Source organism: Anolis sagrei, chromosome 5, assembly GCF_037176765.1.
Source record: "Anolis sagrei isolate rAnoSag1 chromosome 5, rAnoSag1.mat, whole genome shotgun sequence".
Classification (NCBI taxonomy): Eukaryota; Metazoa; Chordata; class Lepidosauria; order Squamata; family Dactyloidae; genus Anolis; species Anolis sagrei.
The window spans coordinates 27,661,064-27,684,786 of record NC_090025.1 but is presented as its reverse complement, the minus strand read 5'-3'; the positions used below and the strand labels follow the sequence as shown (position 1 = coordinate 27,684,786).

Sequence of the window (23,723 nt, the reverse complement as noted above, 5' to 3'; positions counted from 1 at the left end):
GTTTTAACACAGAGTTTTTTTCAACTCTAGGTTTGGATTTCTTTTTGGATGGGCATGTCCATGTAGGGAACTACAGGAGGACTATATTAGGACTTCATGTGGGTCAAGTATGGGTCCAGGATCCAGAATATCTCCCCTATGGATGAAAGTTTAATTATTAGTGTAGAAATGAGTTAAGAAGGCAGTAGCCTGTTTGGTGTGTATATTGAATAGTTGATCGAGAATCAACAATGCTTGCTCACAAAGGGAAAGTATCCTTTTCCGAGAGACTTCTGCAACTGAATAAAGTTAATATCTGTGATACAAGTGTCATAACTATCATTTTTGCTAACATGCCTTTTCCTCTGGATTGAGGCAAAAAACAAAAACAAATAACACAACACAGAACATCAGTTAAAATAGCATATAACACCAATACATATTAAAATCTATAGTTTATGCTGCAAGTTTAGCATACTTAATCTCTGAAGTAACATCTATGACAGTGGGCAATCTCACAAGGGTAAGAGGAGGGGATTCTGAGCTCTTTCCAGGCCTGATGACTTGGGTTTGTTTTAATATCAATGGTAAAAGAAAACAATGAGATTTCCCAACATATTACTCACCCTCCTAATTGGAAAAGCAGGTGGCATAAGGAGAATCTCCTCACATGGCTCATAAGGGATGAAAGAGCAGAAGGAAGGATTAAAGGGCTTCCTTACACTTTCCAGTGTCCAGATGGAGATCCAGAGCAGAGTGGATTAGATTGGGTGCTTGGAAGTTTGATTCCCCTGATTTAGGATGTTCAGAGAGTTGAAGCTATAACCATAGGAGCACATATCAGTTAATATATTTTTAACATCATTCATACAAGCGAGCTATTTCTATAAGTGAATAAAGTAATAATTGAACATAGACAACTGAATCAATGCATGCTGCGTGGAAGTGGTTAATATATCTGTAATGCATTTTTCTTTATCTCTAACAGAGGTTTGATATTACTGATGTCATCAAGGAGATTAATGCAGTTCAAGTTCAGTTTTTGTCCGCTGTTTGGTATGCTGCACAGCAGAGTAAAACTCACAAAGCATACCAGGTACCTCCTGAATGCCCTCCACCTGTACAGAAAGGGCAGTGTCACGTTAATTTCATCAGAAAGGTAATAGCATTGTGCGTGTGTGCAGAAAATCTCTTAAATTGAAAAACAGTTCTGATTAAATCAAATTAATCCTTCAATTCTTAGCATTTGCCCTTTGGATTATATTTCTTTTTTGAAAAGTATATGTGTTTGTATGTGTGTGTGTTATGAGCTTTTATATATAAATGACTGTATCTAAAATAGATTAAAATATTTTAATAGGAAATGTAAAATGAGATAGATTTTTATTTGTTGTTTTTAATGCTTTTCATTTTATCTGATTTTCATTTGTTATGATAATTTACCAGCAATTACTTATTTTTTGAATTATATACATTTCAAACACTTGTTTTAATTATTGTAGCCTGCCTTTAGTCCTGAATTGGGGAATAGATGAGACAACAACAGCAACAATGCTTGTTCTCTACTCAGGGTTATTACAATATATGATAGACTTTACAGTATGATGTCTGTACATGCAGGATCAATACCCATGGTTTAACTTACCTAAATTTGACAAAATATGTCTTCTCTTGGGATTTTCTTGGCCTTTCAGGCAATTCTATGGCATTCTTTCACTGGAAATTACCATAGGTCACTGGCTTTATGTAACTGTATGATCTGTATTTTAATGTATTTTATGTATTAATGATGCTATTATGTTTATCCTACTTGTGTATGAATTTCCTGCTGTTAGCCGGCCTGAGTCCCTCTTCGGAGGTCAAGAAGACCTGGTTATAAAAGCTCTAAATAAATAAATAAATAAATAAATAAATAAATAGGCTCACCTGTGAGGACATAGAGAATTCTATAGGTGATGTATCTTTTTAGGAATTTTCTTGGTCTTCCAGGGTAACTATATGATAAATTCTGGTGAATCTTGTTTATTTCAATAGGGTTTGCGATTATCCATAGCTTCCTGTTTCCATTCAGGAATTTATCCCCACAAATATAAGGTTGCACTGTATTGAGAAATATTGAAAAACTCAGCATTAGCAATGTGAGAAAGGAAATTGTTCAAGCAGAACTGGTACTTGACGAGACTGACAGCAGGAGAACAAGAAAGTTGCTATAAGCAGTGAGTACAACCCACTGAAATACTGTCCCAGCAAACCCCATAGAAATGAATAGAACCACATAGCAAGAATTATGGGCAGCTCATGCTGGTTTCACAGGAGAAGTAGATTGTGCATTATCCATCTTGGATGTTTAATAAAGAAGAGAGATGAGAATTAGCTTTCAGAAGTGCCAGGATATGTTGGCAGAGTTGTAAGCATCCTGGCCAAGCTGCTTTGTCTGTGTTTGCTGTTTCTTCTGTGCTGATCTATGCAGCTCTGACTGTTTCTGGGAAGCATTAGTTAATCAAAAGTTATGTCTCACTTTTCTGCTGTATAGCTCAGCAGGTGAATATATTTGCACCACTGGGGGAAACAAGATAATTCAAAGCATTCACTCACTACAGCCATTATGGCTGGGAACGTGATAGAAATTGCTTACTTACTTACTTACTTACTTACTTAGGCGATCCCTCATTGTCCGAGTATGATGGCCTTCCAAATATAGTGTCTTGGCGGTGGAAATTGCACTAGTATTTCATTTCTAAGAACATGAGAAACAGAGCATTCCTGTTTCTTTGTTGCATTGGTGATTCCATGAATTTCATAGGATTTTCTTAGGCATGGTGGTTTGTCTTGTGAAAGATTGTCTCAACACCTGGTATTAGTTTGTGACACAAAGGCACATGCACACTTGTGTAATCTTTAAAACTAAAGTTATAGCCAATGTTTTGTCTCCCAAAGCAATTAAGTGAAGGAAGACTGCTGATCCAGGTTTCCAAATTTGGATTTGTTTTCAGGACTGGATAAGAATGTAATTGTGTTTGAACTAAATTGGGTCCAGATTCTAATTGCTGAATTAGATGTTACAATGCAATACAGGTCATAGCCTTTATTTGCATACAACAACAAAATCAAAACACAGAGATGTGATATATATATATATATATATATATATATATATATATATATATATATCACATCTCAATTATCTCAAGGAAGCATACACACCTTGCTTGGCCCTCATACCACCTTCTTAACAATGTTGTGATGGAGTGAGTGATGGGCTCAGTGGGTTTAATGGCTGACCAAAGACATGGTACCTCTGAATTCTCAATCTAACATTTAACTCATACAGTGTTCTGGATCTCTGCTTACCTGCATGTAAATCCATGTTGTTAAATGGTACTCACTCCCTAAAAAATCCTTTCAGGATTTAATGCTCATAATAAGAAGGCATGAATGCTTTTGTAAATGTTATGTTGTTTAAACTGTTAACACTGAAATGTTCTCATTGGCTCAGTATATTTTCTCTTAATGATCCCATAACTCTTGTCTATAATGACCACTATAGGACAGTAGAAAAGAAAATGGTATTTAATTGGCATGTTTTAATTGATTGTTTAATTGACTGTTTTTAATTTATTGTTAATTAATTAACTGTTTTAATTAACTGTTTAATGCTTTTAATTGTATTGTTGAATGTTTATAATTGTAACAGCACCGGATGGTGCTTGCTGTGAGGATGTCCTGAGTCCTCCCCTCGGGGGTGAGAAGGGTGGGTTACAAATGCAGGAAATAAATAAAAAAATAATTTAAATATAATAGACAATACCTTTTGTTATGTTAATCTTCCTTTACAATGTAACTAGTGCCACTGAATTAGATACAAACTTAAATAAGTTGTGAAAAAAGGAGCTATATTTGTTACACCAATTAATTAAAATATGGTAAGGTCATCCTTTGGCTCTTGAATTCGTATGTTATTCTCTTCTGTTGATCAGAAACAGTGCAGGGGTAAAAAAAAAACTTGAACAGCTGTAGTACTATTTTTAGAGCAGAAGATGCCAGGAGAATGATTTTTACATGTTTTTGGAAATATCATTTTGAAGAGAGTCTTTGAGTCTTAAAGTTTTTTCCACACAGAAAATAGATTTCAAAAAGAAATTCTGAGCCTCAAAGGAATTGTGTGGTCATGCTTGAAAACTGACTTGGATGTTTCCTAAAGTGGCAGTTTTCTCAATTTACTCCCCTCTTATCTTGTGTCTGTCACTGCCTTTTTTCAGGGAGTTATGGTCAATACACATGGAAGAAAACTGCAGAGCATATGTTTAGTGTGTAGCGAGTTCCAAGTATAGTTTCTAGTCAAAATGATCAGGTAGATGATGATTGGAAAGATCTCTTTCTTAAGAACTTAGCCCCCTTCCACACAGCGGAATAAAATCCCACACTTTCTGCTTTGAACTGGAATATATGGCCGTGTGGACTCAGATAACCTAGCCCAAAGTGATCCCTGGTCAAGTGGTCCCTGGTCAAAAAAAGGTTGGGAACCACTAATCTGCACAATAGCAATTTCAGAAATGTGCCTATTCTGTCACTACTCTCCTCTTTGCATCCACCATTTGTGTGTGTGCACACATGAAAGTGTACAAATCATTTACTAAGAAAAAACAAATCAGAATCCTAGGTTTGTAGGGAGTATATATAAAAGGCAATGAGGGCTACTTCTAGGATTGCAAGTACGAAAAATGAAATGAATTCACTTGCCTTTTCACATGAATTTCAGAATCAAATTTCTAGACTTTTGTGATAGAAATATTTTCCTCTATAAACTTGGAAACCCAATCTACATTTTTAGCTTTGAAACTGTAAAATCTGCAGTTAGTGTCTTCTAATCCCTAATTTTCTCATGGTGAACGTACCAGCATTGCTGTTCTGTTTTAATGCCTTGAAATCTGAATCAAGTCTGAGATAATTACTCTTGTGTGGTCTTAACAATTACCTGTACAGATTTGAAACTTGGCAGTCTCGTTGCCAGAATCAGTAATGTAAAAAGATCTTTTTGTTTTTGTAGGCTGTTTTCTAAGAAACGGTTGCCTCTACTGTTAACACACTTGAAATAAGCACATGGCCTGCTTTATAACCTCCTTGAACATGATACACTGTCAAGCAAGCTGATTCTCTGGGTTACAGGGGACAAGCTAGGCAAATGCAGCATGTGTTGCCGAAATTAGTTTGGCTCAGCTGCCGTTTATTAGGATTATAAATTTAGACGGGTAGGTCACTATGCAAAACTTTAGCAAGTTCTATTGTATGCGTGCTCCAGGCTGTGGAGTCCTGAGGTCAAATCAAGACATGTTTCCAGGCAGTGGTCAACAACTTGGTTTTTTTCCTGGAAAACTTAGTATGAACTGAAGCTAACTTACATTGTTTGGTCATGTGCTGTTCACATAGTTTGCGTATCATTTCCATAAGGTCAGTGAAAGTCAAGCTACTGCTACGGCAGTTAAATGTATTGGCCAATATCCTATACATTTTTAGCATACTGTAAATTTATGCTAGCGTAGCTACCTTGGATCCCATAGCTGCACAAGCTATTTCATAATGGGCACTTGGATCCCATAGCTACACAAGCTATTTCACAATGGGCACTGAGACGTTAAGAACACCTGTTTGCAATATCCGATTAGTTCCCCATGTCTGTGAATGTGCCTTCAAATCACCTGTTTACCTCACTGCGATCCCATGAATTTCATAGGGATCTCATATGATCCACTTAAGGCCATGAGATACTAGGAGCTGGAGTTTAAAAAAGCCATGTTCTAATTATTAATATAGAATCAAATACAGCTGCAAGAAGTATAGGATCTATTAAAACACATGAGGACATGAAATGTACTTTGTGCTTCTCAGAACACACCTTTTAGTGGAAGACATTGTTTTAGTTTTTTTGTTGTTTATTTGTTCAGTTGCTTCCAATTCTTCTTGACCTCATGGACCAGCCCATGCCAGAGCTACCTGACGGCCGTCACCACCCCCAGCTCCTTCAAGGTCAAGCCTGTCACTTCAAGGTTACCATCCACCCATCTTGCCCTTGGTCGGCCCCTCTTCCTTTTTCCTTCCACTTCACCCAGCATCATTATCTTCTCCAAGCTTTCCTATCTCCTCATTATGTGGCCAAAGTACTTCATATTTGCCTCTAATATCCTTCTCTCCAGTGAGCAGTCGGGTATTATTTCTTGGAGGATGGACTGGTTTGATCTTCTTGCGGTCCAAGGCACTCTCAGAATTTTCCTCCAACACCGCAGTTCAAAAACATCTATCTTCCTTCGCTCAGCCTTCCTTTTGGTCCAGCTCTTACATCCATAGGTTACTACGGGGAATACCATTGCTTTAATTATGCGGACCTTCGTTGCCTGTGTGATGTCTCTACCCTTCACTATTTTATTGAGATTGGTCATTGTTTTCCTCCCAAGAAGCAAACAGTCTTCTGATTTCCTGTCTGCACTCTGCGTCTGCAGTAATCTTTGCAGCTAGAAATACAAAGTCTGTCACTGCCTCCACGTTTTCTCCCTCTATTTGCCAGTTATCAATCAGTCTGATTACCATAATCTTGTTTTTTTTAATGTTTAACTGCAACCCAGCTTTTGCACTTTCTTCTTTGACCTTGGTTAGAAGGTCCCTCAGCTCCTCCTTGCTTTCAGCCAAAGTGGTATCATCTACATATCTAAGGTTGTTAATGTTTCTTCCAGCAACTCTTAACTCCAGCTTTGGATTTGTTAAGCCCTGCATGTTGCATGATGTGTTCTGCATACAAGTTGAATAGCTCAGGTGAGATGACACAGCCCTGCCGTACTCCTTTCCCAATCTTGAACCAGTCTGTTATTCAGTAGTTTATTGATTGTGTTATATAATGACTGTTTTAATTGTGATAATTGTTTGATTGCGGTTTTTATATGTATATGTATTCTATGTAGGCATTGAATTGTGCCTTTTTGTAAGCCGCCCTGAGTCCCCCCTCGGGGGTTGAGAAGGGCAGGGTAAAAGTACCCGAAATAAATAAATAAAATAAATAGTCTTTTCTTCCTTTTTTTTTTGTTGTGTCAGGAGTGACTTGAGAAACTGCAAGTCGCTTCTGGTGTGAGAGAATTGGCCGTCTGCAAGGATGTTTTTATCATCCTTGTGGGAGGCTTCTCTCTCATGAGGAGCTGGAGTGATATAGGGAGCTCATCCACCTCTCCCCGGATTTGAACCTGTGACCTGTCGGTCTTCAGCCCTGCCGGCACAGGGGTTTAACCCACTGTGCCACCGGGAGCTCCTTGTTCTTACTGTTGCTACTTGGTCATTATACAGTTTCCTCAGGAGACAGACAAGGTGACTTGGTATCCCCATACCACCAAGAACTTACCACAATTTATTATGATCCACACAGTCAAAGGCTTTAGAATAGTCAATAAAACAGAAATAAATGTTTTTAGTACAGCTGTTTCAGAAGATAATATTCATTAACATGATTGCTGAATATCTTTTAATAAAATGTTTTCAAGTCTTTATTCTGCTATAAGAAGATCTCTTGAAATGACTACAAATGAAATACAGAAAGAAAACGGATATAAGAATATATAAAAGTTAATGAGAATATTTTTTTATTCTTCTGAATGGGTCATTACTTCATATTATTTGATGTATGATGTGCTTTTAATCTCCAGTTGTTACTGTAGTAATATGGGACGAAGCCACAAAAAAGCATGTTACATGATGGTATGCAGAATCACTACAGATTTTTAGGATGATGGTCTCTGATTCTGATGAACATTTCACATCCTTCCTGTGTAGCGAGTGGTGTCAATATTGTATGTAAATCTTTATGTTTGATAATCATGCAACCATCTGTATATGAAACTCATTGGACTATATTACCACGTGCAGTATACCTTGGCTATGTGGCATTTCATAGCTGTAAGTGTGTTTAGTTCAATAGAAATGTTAATGTATGAATAAGACCAAATCTGAAATGAGAACTCTTGGTCAGAGAGAGATCTGAAATCCATTTGATTGATGTAGATGCTACATTTGGAAAGCTATGACTGCATTTCTGATGTCACATACTTATGATATGCTTTGCGGGTGTGCTGGTCCAGTTGTGGTAGAATTTAGTCTAATATCAATAACCTACTCTTGAGTACACTTTATATAGGAAGTACAGCGTAAAAAACATGTGTCTCTTAAGGAGCATGTAGGTCAATGTAGACCAAATGAGGTCTACAAAGCTGAAATTTGATAGTGAAAATGTTTTAAAGCGACATGTTAAACTTGTCGTCTAGGGAAGTAATGTACTTGCAAGACACAAGGAAATGTAATCCCCATTTAAAACAAGTTATGCTTGTATTTCAAGCAGAAAATCTTTTTTTTCTTTAAAAAGGGCCAAAAGTAGACTATTTGCATCTGCTATCAGATTCCAACAGGAGAAAGAACTGTAGCATGTCTTGGTGAAGGGAATTCCCTACATTTCTGCAGTTTGGTAACATTTGTGCAAAGAGACAGTTTGCAAACAGTGTGTATAATTCACCCTGTAGGATATTTTTCATTGGGTCAGGGGGAACAATAACATCTGCATGTAAACTGAAATGTCTGCAAATCATTCCAAAGGGGAAAATAATAGCTTGATATGTCTTTCTGTTGTTGTTATTCTGTATTATAAATAATATTGGGGCCCCGTAGTCTTAGCTAGTGGCCCATTTATTCATTTATCATATTGCTACAACACCACTCAATGTTTTGTTTGGGCAGACTGCAGTACAGTTACTGATCCTACGTTAGAGCAGTCCCATTGAATTGGATGGCTTTGCATAAATGTTGAGTTGGTATTCAACAGTTTATTTTTTGAGTAAAAATTAGGAGTAGCAAGTGGATTTAGGTCTGAGAATCTCCTTTTAGCTCACAGGGTTTCCATACCAGATGGTGTGCTTTTCCTCAGCAGATGACAAGTTAATATTGAGTAGGTTTCCTGAGTATAAAAACTCATGTGTGGGAGTGTTACAGGTTTTGTAGGTTGGCATACACATTTCTTTCTGTTATAGATCTAAGACTTTTTATTATTATTATTGTGCTAATTTTTGGAGATGTGGTGGGATAGATGTCTAGATAAATCCTATTAATTTGCATGCTAAAACACTCTTGATCTACACTTCCAGAACAAGTTAACCCATTACCAAAGTGACTTAAACTTCTTATGTGTGTTTCTGATTAATTGCAGGAGCAGTGTTCTTTTAGCTGGGACTGGGGTCCTTCTTTCCCCACTCAGGGAATTTGGAAAGATGTTAGAATTGAAGCATATAATCTTTGCCATCTGACCTATTTTTCTGTGATTCCTCACTATGGTAAGTAAATTCATCTAGAGTATATCTAAAAAAAATGGTTATGTGGAAAAAAACTAGTGCTTTTTTAAAAAGCAATGGCACAACTATATATTAGCCTTCTGACACTCTTGAGATTTATTAGGATTACATGTTTCACAATCTCCTTTGGCATTTTGCCGGGAGTATCATGGGGAAAGCTGCAGTATTTTCCCCAAAGCAAATGTCAGAAGAACATTATCTTTTCACTGCAGCGAGGCAGAAACCCATGCAAAATATATTGTTCACTCTGCCTGCTAGGAGTGCAAAATTCTCCTTTCAGCTGTCTGCTGGCTCCTTTTTGTGAAGAGAATGACTTATAAATTCTAAAGCAGAGATTACGTATTTGTGATCCCTTATGCCAGTGGTTCTCAACCTAGGGTCCCCAGATGTTTTTGGCCTACAACTCCCAGAAATCCCAGCCAGTTTACCAGCTGTTAGGATTTCTGGGAGTTGAAGGCCAAAAACATCTGGGGATCCCAGGTTGAGAACCACTGCCTTATGCAAAGGGATCCTGTAGCAACTTTGAGACTGAGAGGAAGTTGGCTGTGTTGCTCTCATAGATTAAATGTATTTCAGCAAATGCAGCATGGCCACCTCTTCCAGGCTCCTGCTTCCGCTTCCACCTTTGTGGCCCTCCCTCCCTCGCTCGCTCACCTACCCTTCCTTCCTCCCTCACTTCTCACCAGGCCGGGTCCTGGTGGCAGAACCAGGATTCGGCCCGGGGAGCAGCAAGGCAAGGAGGATGGGTGGGTAAGTGAGTGAGGTAGGGAGGGCCGCAAAGGCGGAAGCAGCTGTACTGTATATAGCATCCCTACTTCGCGAATTTTCATTTATCGCGCATGGTCCTGGAACATAACACCCACAATAAGTGAGGGAACACTGTAGTGCCTCAAAGAAATTTTTCTTCCAGTCACTCTAAGTCTGTGGACCTCAGTGATGCAAGAGGGCGTCCTAGCACCCTCTTGTGTCACATAGAAAGGCGGCAGATGCTCTTGAATTTCTGTGACTATTGTAGCAGCTACAGGAAACCTGACGGAAGTAATGAGAACCCTGACAGGATAGTGGACAGGGTTGGGAAAAGGCTTAATGCAGCTGTTTGGAAATTGTCTGCTCTTTTAGTGTAGATACTGCTGAGATAAGTGAAATAATGATTTCACTTTTTAAGAGACAGCCTTCTAAAGTGAGATGGTACCAGAATCCAGGCTTGGGGATAAGAATGCTTACATGTCAGTGGGACATTGAGTCGAGATTGTGACCTCAATTTTAACAAACCTGTTTAAAGAACAAAAAAAAATATCGATGTAATATCTTGGGCAGCTCATTTACTATTTGAATTGATACCTAGATCAGAATTGTCTCTTACCTAAAATGTTTGGGACAAGAAATTCCTTGGATGTTTGTAGATTATAGAATAACTGCATTTGCAGATGCATATCTAATGAAATATTTTAGAGAAGGGACCCAAGAATGCTGATTTTTTAAGTGTTTAATATAGCCTGAAGGTAATTTTATACATTTTTAAATAACTTTTTGAACAATTTGTGTAAGTAAGTAGAACCACCAGAAAGCAAAATGTGAAGTTTCTCAGCCTCCAATATGAAGTGGTTTTAGAGTATTTTGGATTTCAAAAATATTCTGAAAATCACACTCTCCCAGCCTCAAAGGAAGGGAATGGCAAACCACTGTTGAACAATTCTTGGTAGGGTTGCCTTAGGGTCACTATAAATCAGAAATGACTTGGAGATACTGTACCAAACAACAATGTGTAATTTGTGCGTTTACCACTTAAGGCAAAGCCAAAGTGTAGCAAAACATATTGTTGGTGGTTTTATTACTCTGTTACATTTACTCTGGGGGAGTAGAACAAACAGAAGTGCACAAACATCTGTCCACTGTCTTAAAACAGCACTCTTCCATTTGGCGAGGAAAAAGGTAGTATAGCTCCCTGCATATACTGATGCATAGGATTTCCCTATTGTTTGTTGCAGAGATGATTAATGAAGTTTTGGCAAGAGATATGTAGTTTATTCAGGCATAGCAGGAAGGCTGAACTAACACTTTTCTGGGAATGAGTCATTTTCTGAGCTGGAGAATTGTATGCGATATCACACGGGACTTCCCTTGCCAGTTATTAGCATGCTGATGAGTCCAGCACACTCGAGTGCCCAAAGAGAAACAGTCTTAGGCCTCACCAAATCCAGACACAATGGGTTCAATTCATTCCTTCGTCTAATTCCACTCACTTCATAGGCCTACAGTGGATAAGAATTTCACGCATTTTCTTGAATGCAGCATTGTTCAATATGCAGAACTGGCTGTGCAGACCAGCAATCATGAGCTTTCTCCTCCACTTTCCCCAAAACCAGCTGTGGTTCTAAGGGATTGAATAAAAGTAAATGTAACAGCTGGGGAAAATTCTTTAAAAAATAATTCCACCTCTCTAGTTTTTCTGAAGCGCTACTGTCCTAAATTATTTTCTGTAATATGTATAGTGAGAAAATGGCTATCCAAACTCTGTCTTAGCAGGGCTAGTTTTGCCCCAGAGCCCTGACCCCAAATATGAAACATTAGCCAACATTTTTTATCTGTAATGCATATACTAAATCATCTTATTTGAATATCTTGGAATATGTATTTTTCCTTGGTTTGATAGAAACACTGGATGGTTCTGCTCAGCAGCTGCTGTACTCCACAGTTTTCATAAAACTGAAATCGGCCTCCTTAAGAGGCCTATCTTAAGTTTCCACACCCAGCTGTTCCTCTTACATGAAACATTGAATATTGAAAGAGAGAGAGAGGGAAAGAAAGCATTACAAGTCACTCTTCATTGACAGAAGACTGGCTGCTTGGTTATTATAGTAAAAGAGTCCTTGTTCTCACTGGTAAAAAATTTCAAACCTTGAAAACAAAAGTCAAAATGACACATTTCTTCTATATGTGCATTCAGTGCACCCACTGTATCAGCAGGGGTTTGGTTCCAGGTCCCCACGTGGATACCAAAACTTGTGGATATTTAAGTTACATTATATACAGGTAAATGTAAAGGTAAAGGTTTCCCCTGACATTAAATTTGGTCGTGTCCAACTCTGGGGACTGGTGCTCATCTCCATTTCTAAGCCAAAGAGCTGGTGTTGTTCATAGACACCTCCAAGGTCATGTGGCCAGCATGACTGCACGGAGTTCCATTATCTTCCTGCAGAAGCGGTACCTATTGACCTCACATTTGCATGTTTTTGAACTGCTAGGCTGCCAGAAGCTGGACCTAACAGCAGGAGCTCACCCCACTCCCCGGATTTGAACCACCAACCTTTTGGTCAGCAAATTCAGCAGCTCAGTGGTTTAACCCACTGCGCCAACAGGGGGCACTTACATTATATACAATGGGGTAGTAAATAGATATTCCTTATATAAAATGGCAAAATCAAGGTGTGCTCTTTGGATTAAAATTACTTTTTTTCAAGCTACAGATTGTTGAATTTGTGGATGCTGCATTCATGGATACAGAGGGCCAACTATGTCCATAAACACACAATTTCAGCAGTTTGGAACAGCCATCAAACTATGGCTGGCATAGGAAATTTGTTGCAGATACAGCAGCAAGATCTCTAGAGACTGCAGTGATGATATAGAAAATGACGTGCAACCATAGTAGTAGCTTTAAAATGTATTTACTCCATATACATCTCACCCTTCTTTCAAAGAAGAGGTGAAGGATCATAAATCATCTATTATAAAAATAACAAAAAATAAATTAAGTTTTTTCACAAAGCATGTCAAGCAGGGAAAAACAATTAACCTTCAAGAAACAGCTGCTTCCCTGTAGTGAGCCCATCGACATTGGATCCAATCAGAGGTTGATGCTCAGATTGTTCCATGGGATCTTTCTAGCTTTTCAAGTTGTAATATACCACCAAGTTGGCTACAACTTATAATAACTCAGGACTTTCAAACTCAGGGCCTTGCCATTCTGTAGCATGGTCATATTTTCCATTCTAGTTTGCAGGTCAATAAAAGTACATATGGAAAATAAGCTGTGCCCCACCAGTTTCAGCAAGCTTTTCTTGTTTGTGTTTTTGTCCAGAGCAAAATACTCAGCAGTGGAGTCTTGAAATAGAGTCAGATTTTGATGTCGTCAGCTCAAAGCCTGTTTCTGGTCTCGTGACAGTGAGTATTCCTGAGCTGCAGACACAGCAAACATTCACCGTGGAGCTTCGTCCTGGGGAAGGCCACATTGTGCTGCCTGTAAACATAAGTAAGGTGAGGCTTAGTCCTGCTGAATGTAGCACTTTTTCCTTTTGCCTGAGAGTCAGTGCAAAGTATCTATCCATGTTTAAAAAACCACTAAGGCTGTTAAGCCACAGTTTGATTTACTAAAGGTTTGGCTTCAAGTTCCAGAATTACCCAACCAGCATAACCAAAGGCACTGTAGGCACAATCTAAGAAGGATCAAGCCATATATATATATGACTTCTACTAGTAGAATGATCTTCCATTCAAGGTATAACCAAGCCAGAGCTGCTTAACTTCTGAAATTAGACAAGATTGCTTATGTTCAGTGTAGTATAGTGTTACAAACAAGTGTGTCCCGTGTGAGGTTTGAATCCATGATCCTTCAGATTAAGAGTGCCATATTCAGCCAGCTCGGCTTGAAAGGTGGTGGCACAAGGAAGAAAAAAATTCAGAGTTTCTTCTCATTTGTTTCCTTTGGCAAACAATAGATGACCAAGTTAGATTCAGCATATTATTAATCTTTTAATGTTTTTCACTTGCACTGATATATATATATATATATATATATATATATATATATATGTGTGTGTGTGTGTGTGTGTGTGTGTGTGTGTGTGTGTAAGAATTACATTTATATTTCTGTTCCTTTCATTAGGATACCTGGTTTGAGCTTGATTATACTCTCTTTCATTTATTGATGGTGCCTCAATGACTTTTATTTATAAAATAAATAAAATAAATCTCAGTGATTTGAACTTGGGAACACAGGGGACTGTTGTGTATGAAGTCAGAACATTAGATTCTAGCCCAGTACTGTCAGTTGGTTCTCTATGGCCAGACTGGATTCTTCCATAGTACAGGGTTAGTCAAAATGCATAGGCCAATAAGCCATTCAATTGAATGGCTTATTGGCCTATGCATTTTGACTAACGCTGTATTACTTGGAGATACTTAGTTACCAAGCTTCTACTAGTAGAATGATCTTCCATTCAAGGTATAACCAAGTCAGAGCTGCTTAACTTCTGAAATTAGACAAGATTGCTTATGTTCAGTGTAGTATAGTGTTACAAACAAGTGTGCCCCGTGTGAGGTTTGAATCCATGATCCTTCAGATTAAGAGTGCCATATTCAGCCAGCTCGGCTTGAAAGGTGGTGGCACAAGGAAGAAAAAAATTCAGAGTTTCTTCTCATTTGTTTCCTTTGGCAAACAATAGATGACCAAGTTAGATTCAGCATATTATTAATCTTTTAATGTTTTTCGCTTGCACTGATTTTAATATGTATTTCTCTGTGCCTGGTAATTGCCATATCTTCTTAAGAATATTTTGGCGAGGGAAGCAATAACCTTATCTTCAATTCTACATGACTTCCTTGATGGTGTCACAAACCTGAAGCTTATGTTTGCTTACCCTGGTTTGACTGCCCTATGACATAAATAAATAAATACTGTGTTTCTCCGAAAATAAGACGTACCCATAAAATAAGGCATAGCAGGATTTCTAAGCACTTGTGCAATATAAGCCATACCCAGAAAATAAGACATAGTGATACAAGTTGGGGCATCAAGAGAGAGACCTAGAAAGTGAAATGCAAGAATTTTCCATAGCGGCAGTGGAGGCAAGTCCGGGCCTCTCTCCCTCTCACTTCCTGCCTCCTCCTCCCCTTTTTCCTCCTCTTTTTCCTCCTCCTTCTTTACTTTCTTCCCTTCAGAATAGGCTAGGCTTCCTCCCTGAGTGAGTGAGAGAGGGAGTGAGTCACTGGCTCCAACGGGGCTGTGGTTGGCGGCGCTGCTTCCCTTCATCCTGTATCCCAGGAAGTCTCCTCAGTGAAGTGAGGAGCAGGACGCTCTGCTTTAGGTATTGTGTGTCCTCAGGGGAAAGAAGTAAAGCTGTGGCTGCCATTTTACTTATCACTATATTTGAATAAACACAGATTTGTTGTACCATACTTAATAAGAAGAAGACACCCCCTGAAAATAAGCCATAGTGTGTCTTCTTGAGGAAAAATAAATATAAGGCAAGGTCTTATTTTTGGGGAAATATGGTAGTGCATAAATTCTATTCTTCTCTTTAGGACTTCAAAGTGCTATGTGTTCTTGCCTTCTTCCCCAGTCATTTTACATTTGCATCAGTCTTGTGATGCAGCTCAACCTAAGAAAGAGTATCACAAGTACAGTAAGCCATAGAGCTTTAGTACTACATGTGGTCTCCAAGGCTGTATTTGGATGCCGTCATGGCAATTCTCAAATCACTATACCACACTGTTCTTAATGTTGAGTTACTTACAGGAAAATAGAAATGAGGCCATGGTGGAGTGGTGTGAAGTCCCCAAAGAAACTGTCACATAACTAACATAAATAAATTAGGCCATGAGTTATGTATTTCAGGTCACTCTTAAAGGCTTAATCTATGGAACTGGGACTGAATAAAAATAAGTTCCACTATCTTTTCCCTTGACAACAATATTCACAGGTGTGAAAACATCTGCATTAGTGAGAACCATTTGGAAAAATAATGAAAACATCCTTGGGAACTGATACAATAAAACAGATTTTAATAAATGATCTGTTCCTGGTAAAAAGAAGTTCCTTAATCATTTTGACACTAATGATACTAAACATTTCCTCTTTGGATTCCCTTAGTATACTTTGGGTGAACAAACTGGAAAATATTTCACTGCCAGAATTCCCCACCATGACTATTGGCTACATTATCTGGGGGATTCTGGGAATTATGTTTTAAAAAATCTACACGCTCCAATAGGAGGATTATCTTCAGAATGGCAATATGTGATCTGTAATGGAAAGATTTGGATCCAGAAATAATAGGTGGCTTGGTTGATAAAGAGTTATCATAAATATTAGAGCAAAATAGGCACCGTATTTCTTGTTTGCTGCGGTCATTTTGCAAATGGACAGTGGGGAATTTCACACTGTGGTGTGTGAGGGGGGACAGGCGGGGGGAGGTGGGAAGCAACAGCAATGTTAGTTTTAATGTCATTTACTAAATATCAATTTTGAGATGGAAATACATAGGCGGGAGAGCAGATCAGTTAATTTGGTAATCCCTAGAGCTGGAATGCCCTTCTCCCATCAAGAAAACAAACCCAGAACTCTTCATCAGTATAACCAGATGGGCTGAATGCTCACCTTTTGTCATTTCCAGCTTTCATGCCTCCTGATGCCATATTTGTATGACAAAGGACTCAGGGGTGCACTTTTATACATCAAAGACCATCTGCATCTATAATTTATGTTGATAGGTCATGTTTTGTGTATTAAACTATAAGGAAATGTATTATTTGAAGCAGCAGAACTAATCCCTGGGCAGCGTTCCAAAGCTGAAACTGCTTGAACTGACTGGAGCTCTCTAAAACGTGTAATCCCCATCCCCCCCGCTGCCAAAATTGAGTGCATTTAGTGTTTTCCAGCTAAGAAATAGCAAATGGTTGAGCTGGGATATGACATCACTAACAGCCAATCAATATGCTCCAGCAGTGCCTTTGCTTCAAAAGCAATTCTCTGTTTTACTTAGCACAGTAGAAGGTACATATTAAAAATGCTTCATTCTCTTGTGTGTTCAGAATTCGTGACTATTTGTATATTGACTGTTCAATGTAATTCCAAGTAATGAAAGAGGAAACACTAATGATTGAGCTTTGTAATCATGCCTTTGGTAACTAGCATTACATATTCTTAACTGGTTTCCTCCACACTTGCTGTCTGTGAAATATTAAAGCACTCAATACTCAACATAGATCTGTCTGTTTGGGATATTTGTACAGACTTATGACTTTTAATAATGGCCAGTAATAGATAAAATTAAACGTCAACATCTATTTTACTTAAGCAGGCATGTTGCTGCAGTCCCAAATTAGGTCATTATTCTGTTTTGAGGGAACAATTAAAACAATATAGTTTTAGCTTGACTTTTGTCTTTATATCATATTTCTTTCCTTGGTGGAGAAAAGAATGTGACTGTGGAAACTTGGTGGCCCAGAGGACATGGAAACCAGACGGGATACAACATGACAGCAGTGTTTAACATGGAGGGTGATTATGAGATTAAGAAGTTTTCAAAGGTATGCCAACTCTTATGCTGTCTGTAATTTATGTTTCTGTGTTTGATGCTTCCTGGAAAGCGGGATGAATCAGTAAACCAGGAGTCATAATCCATCCTATCACATGATGTTAGAAGTTGCTGCCAGATGCCTGCTGTTGGAAGTGTTGCTACATCCCTGATTTTGATATCACAGTATGGTTGGCTCCTCATATCCACAGGTTCTGTATGTATGGATTCTACCATCCACATCTTGGGATTAAAAAAAAATCCAAAAAGCACGTCTTGACACCATTTTACTACTCCATTGTATATCATGGGTTCTGGGTATCTGTGTATTTTGATATCCTCAGTGGCCCTGGAACTAAATCCCATAAAATACCAAGGACCCATTGTACTGTCCTTAGTTGCCTGTCCAAAACACCTGCTGGAGCTTTCATGGGAGGGAGGCAAGTGGGGCATAAATCTAGGTTTATTACATTTTGTTCCCCCATGTGAGGAAGGCAAGGAGGGAATCAAGTTGACTTCTGTCTTTGGGGTTCCCTCTGTCCTCACTTCACCTTCCTCTTGCTCTGTCTCCTCCCAGCAGACAACCAGTGAATCTTAAGTAGGCCATATAAGGCTCATGAGTCAGGGATTTCCCACCCAGGATCTGCAGCTCTGTGCTCAGGTTGCTTCTATCCGACGGAGAGATGGGATGGCAGCCAGAGCCTACAGCTGCTGCATTAACATCCTGCATCCATCATTTGGAAGGGTTGATGAATGCATGTGTTGTTGCATCCTTGGAAGAAAGTAGGAAAGAACTGGGACCTTGTCTTCTCTTTGAACAGCTATGATGTGACCTATTCTCTTAGTTTCACATTCATGATTCCCCCAAAGAGACTAATTTGTGGCTACCAGTACACATTCCTAGCAGTCACTGTGGTGAAAATGCTCCAGATGATCAGGTCAGTTCAAGTGATAAACATGTGGAGCAGCCACCACATGGAAATGGTTTTCAACTTCCTCTTAAACTGTACAATGTTTCTGTTGGCTCTCAAAATTAGAAGATGACTGGCAGCCAGCTTTCACCTCTCCCAAGCACCAGGCAGACACAGAGAAATTACAGCTATTTTGAAATTCAAAAAAGGGAGAGGTGTTTCATTAAAAGGTTTACAGCTCTATTTTCCAGACTCTCAAGCTCACGCCATTTCTGAGCTTGAGAAACTCTTGTTAACTGTATCATGGATGTGCAAATGAAAGTATCACAATACAGAGATGAAAATTATGTGCTGGAATTTTTCTTTAACATTTGGATAAGAAATGCCGTGTATATTTGCAATAGTGTGAGAATGTGAGACATCAACTTTAGCATTTTAAAAAAAGTAAAACACTTAAAACTTCCTTGTTAGTAGCTTGGCACAATGTATGAATACATTTGACACTTGAGGGTGGTGTGAGTCAGCATGTGGATCATAACCCATGGACATAGTTCATCTCAGGTAGGGGATAATGCTAATATTTTCATTGTTTCCTTTGGGCAGGAAATTGGGGCATCTGGGAAGTTTTATTATTGCCTCGTTAATCTCTAGTTACTAGACCATCAGCATAGTCAACAATCTGATTTTTTTTTACTATACTGTGAAACTGGGGAATTGGAACGAATGCTTCTAAAACAGCAGGTTACATTTATTATGTGGGGTTAAAACATGGTGAGATTCCAATACTTCTTTACCAGATCCCAGTTTATCCCCACAGCTGGTTAATTACCAGCAACAATAGATCACACCAATCAAAAGGTTAGCAGTTCAAAGCCTGGGTCGGGGTTATCACACTGCCTTCAGCCTAGCTCACTCTCCACCTAAGCAGTTTGAAAACAGCTGTGAGGTGTGAGTAGAGAAATTAGGCAACGCTTAAATGGGGAGGTATTTTACGGCACCACAAAGAGGAAATACCAGAAAATGCCTGCGATCAAAGGAAGGAGGAAGTCTATGATCAAGGGCTCTTCATCATAGGGGATGGAGTGACAGCACCCTCCAAGATGCCGAAGTTGGGAAAATGCTGTCATACACCTCTATCTGTTGTCTGTCCTGCCTGCCTAACAGTATTGAATGTTTGCCTTCGGGGTGAGAAGGGTGGAATATAAATGCTATAAATAAAATAATAAATATTACCAAAATTTGATAGTTAATTATGCGGATGGAAATAGTAGTTCACCAAACCTGGAGGGCCACACATTACACACTCTTTCTCTAGGAAAAACTGGAATAACTTGCTTGCTTTGGGATGGTTGATAGAACCTGCTCATTACGGAGTGCTTTAATTTTACAATTTTAGTTTAACAATTGCAAAATTGTTATTGCAAAATTCCTTTGGCTTTTTATACTTGAAATGTTAAACCTTGCAGAGAATGCAGCCTCGTTCTCCAATAAGATTTTCCAGTATGGGTGGGACTACACCTTCTATCACTCTATTTGGCATGTCCAGTGATTGTGCTGATTGTTGATGTTGGGACTGTAGTGCAATACATCTAGGAAGTGCTAGGCTGTGGAAGGTCCCCACACTTGGAGGAGAACATTTCCTGCTGCTTCTGCTTCCCCTTTTTAGAATTTCCAAAGAAAGTGATTCATGCTCTTTCTTGCCAGCTTGTTTTTATAGCAGAGTCTCACACCTGTTTTTCTGTCCTTTAGTCTAATTCTGATAAAGGGGGCCATCTGTAAAAAAAAAAAAAAAAAAAAAAAGACTGACATACTTTTTAAAATCTGGTCTCAAATTGCTGTCAGTCTCTGTAAATGTAGTTTAATTACAGTCAACATTCTGTCCAGTAGTTTCATCATATTTCTCTTTCAGTCACCTCAGTCGGGCTGTGTGGGTGTTCTATAGCACTTGTACATGTTGTCTGCTGGAGATGTATACATAAGGGCACTAGAATCTCCCAGCAATTTCCAAATTATATTAATTGAATCGCAATTCAAGAGTCACTTCAACAAACCTCGCAATAAGATCCCATTATTTGTTATTCTGCACATAGTGGGGGATGAAAAGAAGGAACCATGAATGAGATTTTGGTTCTACTGGTTGTTCCTGAAGTGGAAGTCTGATTTCTTTTGCCATTTTCAACTTCTGTAAACCTGTATATATGTTTAATTATCTCCAGGTTTATTTTCGAACAGTAGAACTGATAGAGGAGTCCATTCCTGGGTCGCCAGGTTTGAGTTTTTATTTCAGAATCAATGGACTTCCAGTTTTTGTGAAGGGATCCAACTGGATTCCAGCAGATTCCTTTCAAGACAGAGTGACACCTGGCATGTAAGTTTGCTTTGAAAAGCTTTAAATATATCAAGTGAATGCAAAGATTTTGCCTTTGGCTATAGATGAGTAGGAATTACCATATTTGGTTTCATTTACCTGAGCACAGTTGTTTTCTAGGATTGAACTGCTTGAAAGTTTATGTGAAGAGTGCTTCTCTCTGAAAAGGCCTGTATGTCAAAATACTCCTTGCACACGAAAGGGTAGCATGACAGGAAGGATTCGTAACATCTGCCTCACATTTCAGCTTTCTTTAGATAGGGTTTTGACATAAGCATACTTACAAAAGAGTGATTTTTCCTTCCTACCCAGTGTGGTTTCTGAAAGAGGCCAATGAGAGATCTGTAAACATGCCGTATAAGTTTTCAGTCAGTCATGCCATATATCCCACCAAATCAAACAGTCTGACTGGAACCATTCTATGAAACAAAATGTTCAGACATTGTAATAATTTGTGCACATTACAATACCTGCTGATGCAGTCAGCCCTCCTGGTTCTGCGCCCTCAGATGAAACAATTCACAGCTTGAAAACAGGAATCCCTGGTGGCGCAATAAGTTAAACCCTTGTGCTGGCAGGACTGCTGACTGAAAGGTCAGCAGTTGAATCTGGGGAGCAGGGTGAGCTCCCATCTGTCAGCTCCAGCTTCTCATGCAGGGACATGAGAGAAGCCCCTCACAGGATGGTAACATATCCGGGTGTCCCTTGGACAGCGTCTTTGCAGATAGCCAATTCTCTCACACCAGAAGCAACTTGCAGTTTCTCAAGTCACTCCTGACATGAAAAAACAAAACAAAACAAAACTGTTAAACAGTAGAAGTGGGAATCTGTGGGCCTTCCAGATCCAGCTAGCTTACAACTCCCAGGATTTAAAGTCTACATAGTCTGAGATAAGGAATGCTGAAACTTGTAAACAAAATCTAGGGGGCTGTATGGTTCCCATTCCTGTTGTAGATGGAAATTAAATACAGTTCCAGGGTCCCTATGGATACCAAAATCTACAAATGCTCAAGTCCTGTTATTACAATTGCATAGTAAAATGCTGTTCCTTATAGTAAAATAAAAATATGCCTTTTGGATTTGTTTTAGTGTTTTCAAGTCTCAGCCCCTTAACATGTTACCATATCAAGTCATGGATTACTCTCCTCTCATAATCCAGTTATGGAACACCCTCTCCACAGAGATCTGACTGGTGCCAATGCTGGTGTCATTCTGGTATCAAGTCAAAACTTAGCTTTTTATTAAAGCCTTTGCCATTGCTATTGTTGAACTTCGCCTGATGGAGCTCCAATGTACTTGGTTTTATATTGTATTTTTAGTGTGTTTTATCAGGGTTTTTTGTATTTTATGTTTTTAGTTTATGTTTTTAGTTTATTTTTCACTATTTTGATTACTAAGATATAGTTATGTTGTTATATATTGTCTAATGTGTCTTGTCCTGATGTAAACCGTTTGTATTGTTTTTCTTTTAGCATTGAATGTCATATTTGTTGGAAACCGCTCTGATTCGCTTCGGGGAGATAGGGCAGTCTATAAATAATGATGATGATGATGATGATGATGATGATGATGATTATTATTATTGCTGTTGTTATTTGAGGCCTAGTTGATATCTTCCTTGCACATCTTCTGTGATAATTGTTATTTAATATTGTTCAACTGGGTTTAAATATTCTGATTCCAATATATATTTTAGTCTTTTAAAATTATTATGCTATGTATAAGGATAGCACAATGATAGGAACTCCCAGTGGCGCAGAGGGTTAAACTGCTGAGCTGCTAAACTTGCTGACCGAAAGGTTGGCAATTCGAATCCGGGAAGCAGGGTGAGCTCTTGCTGTTAGGCCCAGTTTCTGCCAATTTAGCAGTTTGAAAACATGCAAAAGTGAGTATATCAATAGGTACCACACCAGCGGAAAGGTATTGGCGCTCCATGCAGTCATGCTGGCCACATGACCTTGGAGGTGTCTACAGACAACGCCGGCACTTTGGCTTAGAAATGGAGATGAGCACCAACCCCCAGAGTCGGATACAACTGGACTTAATGTCGAGAAAACCTTTACTTTTACTATGCTATGTATTGCTTTAAATTGATTTTATTGCACATCAATCTGAGGTTTTTGGATACAGGACAGGATATGTTTCAATAAATACAATACAACACAAAATCTAAAGTTAAGCGCTGTGCTGCAGTCCACACAGCCATTCATTAGTTTTTAAGATACCAGATAATATTTTGCTGGAAACAGTAGTATACCTTACAGCAGAGTACTTGAACAGGGTTCCTGGAAATCCTCCATGAGAGATTATGACTAAAAAAGAATGCAGTAGAAATATTTTTCAGTACACTAAAAAATAAAAAAGGTTGCAAAAGAATTGAAAAAATGAGCTGTAGATGCAATATTTTTTATATTTTTGATACAAGGATTTCCTGAGATCTGAAAATTAGATTAAGGGTCCTTCCAAGATAAAAAGGTCGAGAAAGACTTGCTTGCATTGTCTAAATAAGATCATGAGTCCAATGATTATACAGAAAATCCCTTGAAGGAACAGGGCAAGATAAAAAGGCTAGTTCCTTTCTGTCTGAAGTTGGCACTGATTCTGCCTTAGATATGGATGGGGAAAAAAGCAATCATTATTTGAAGATGTCCACTTCAAAAAAAATCTTCTTACGTTCACCAGGATTCACATTGTTATCCCATGCAAGTCCAGCTGAAATGGAAAAAGGCTAGGCATGCACTGCCTAACCTTCCTTTATGCACTGAACTTAATAGATTGCTTTCATGTGAAGTCATTG

The 23,723-nt window shown here is 38.7% G+C and overlaps 1 protein-coding gene across 2 annotated transcripts in view; it reads left to right on the top strand.

The window, feature by feature from the left end:
- MANBA (mannosidase beta) overlaps window positions 1–23,723 on the top strand; it is a 66,947-nt gene that overhangs the window by 18,113 nt on the left and 25,111 nt on the right. For both annotated transcript variants that reach the window (XM_060779161.2, XM_067468617.1), the window contains exons 4-8: window positions 968–1,138; window positions 9,209–9,332; window positions 13,432–13,607; window positions 17,550–17,660; window positions 20,775–20,926. In XM_060779161.2, coding sequence (XP_060635144.2) covers window positions 968–1,138; window positions 9,209–9,332; window positions 13,432–13,607; window positions 17,550–17,660; window positions 20,775–20,926 — 734 coding nt within the window. The remainder of the gene's footprint in view (window positions 1–967; window positions 1,139–9,208; window positions 9,333–13,431; window positions 13,608–17,549; window positions 17,661–20,774; window positions 20,927–23,723) is intronic.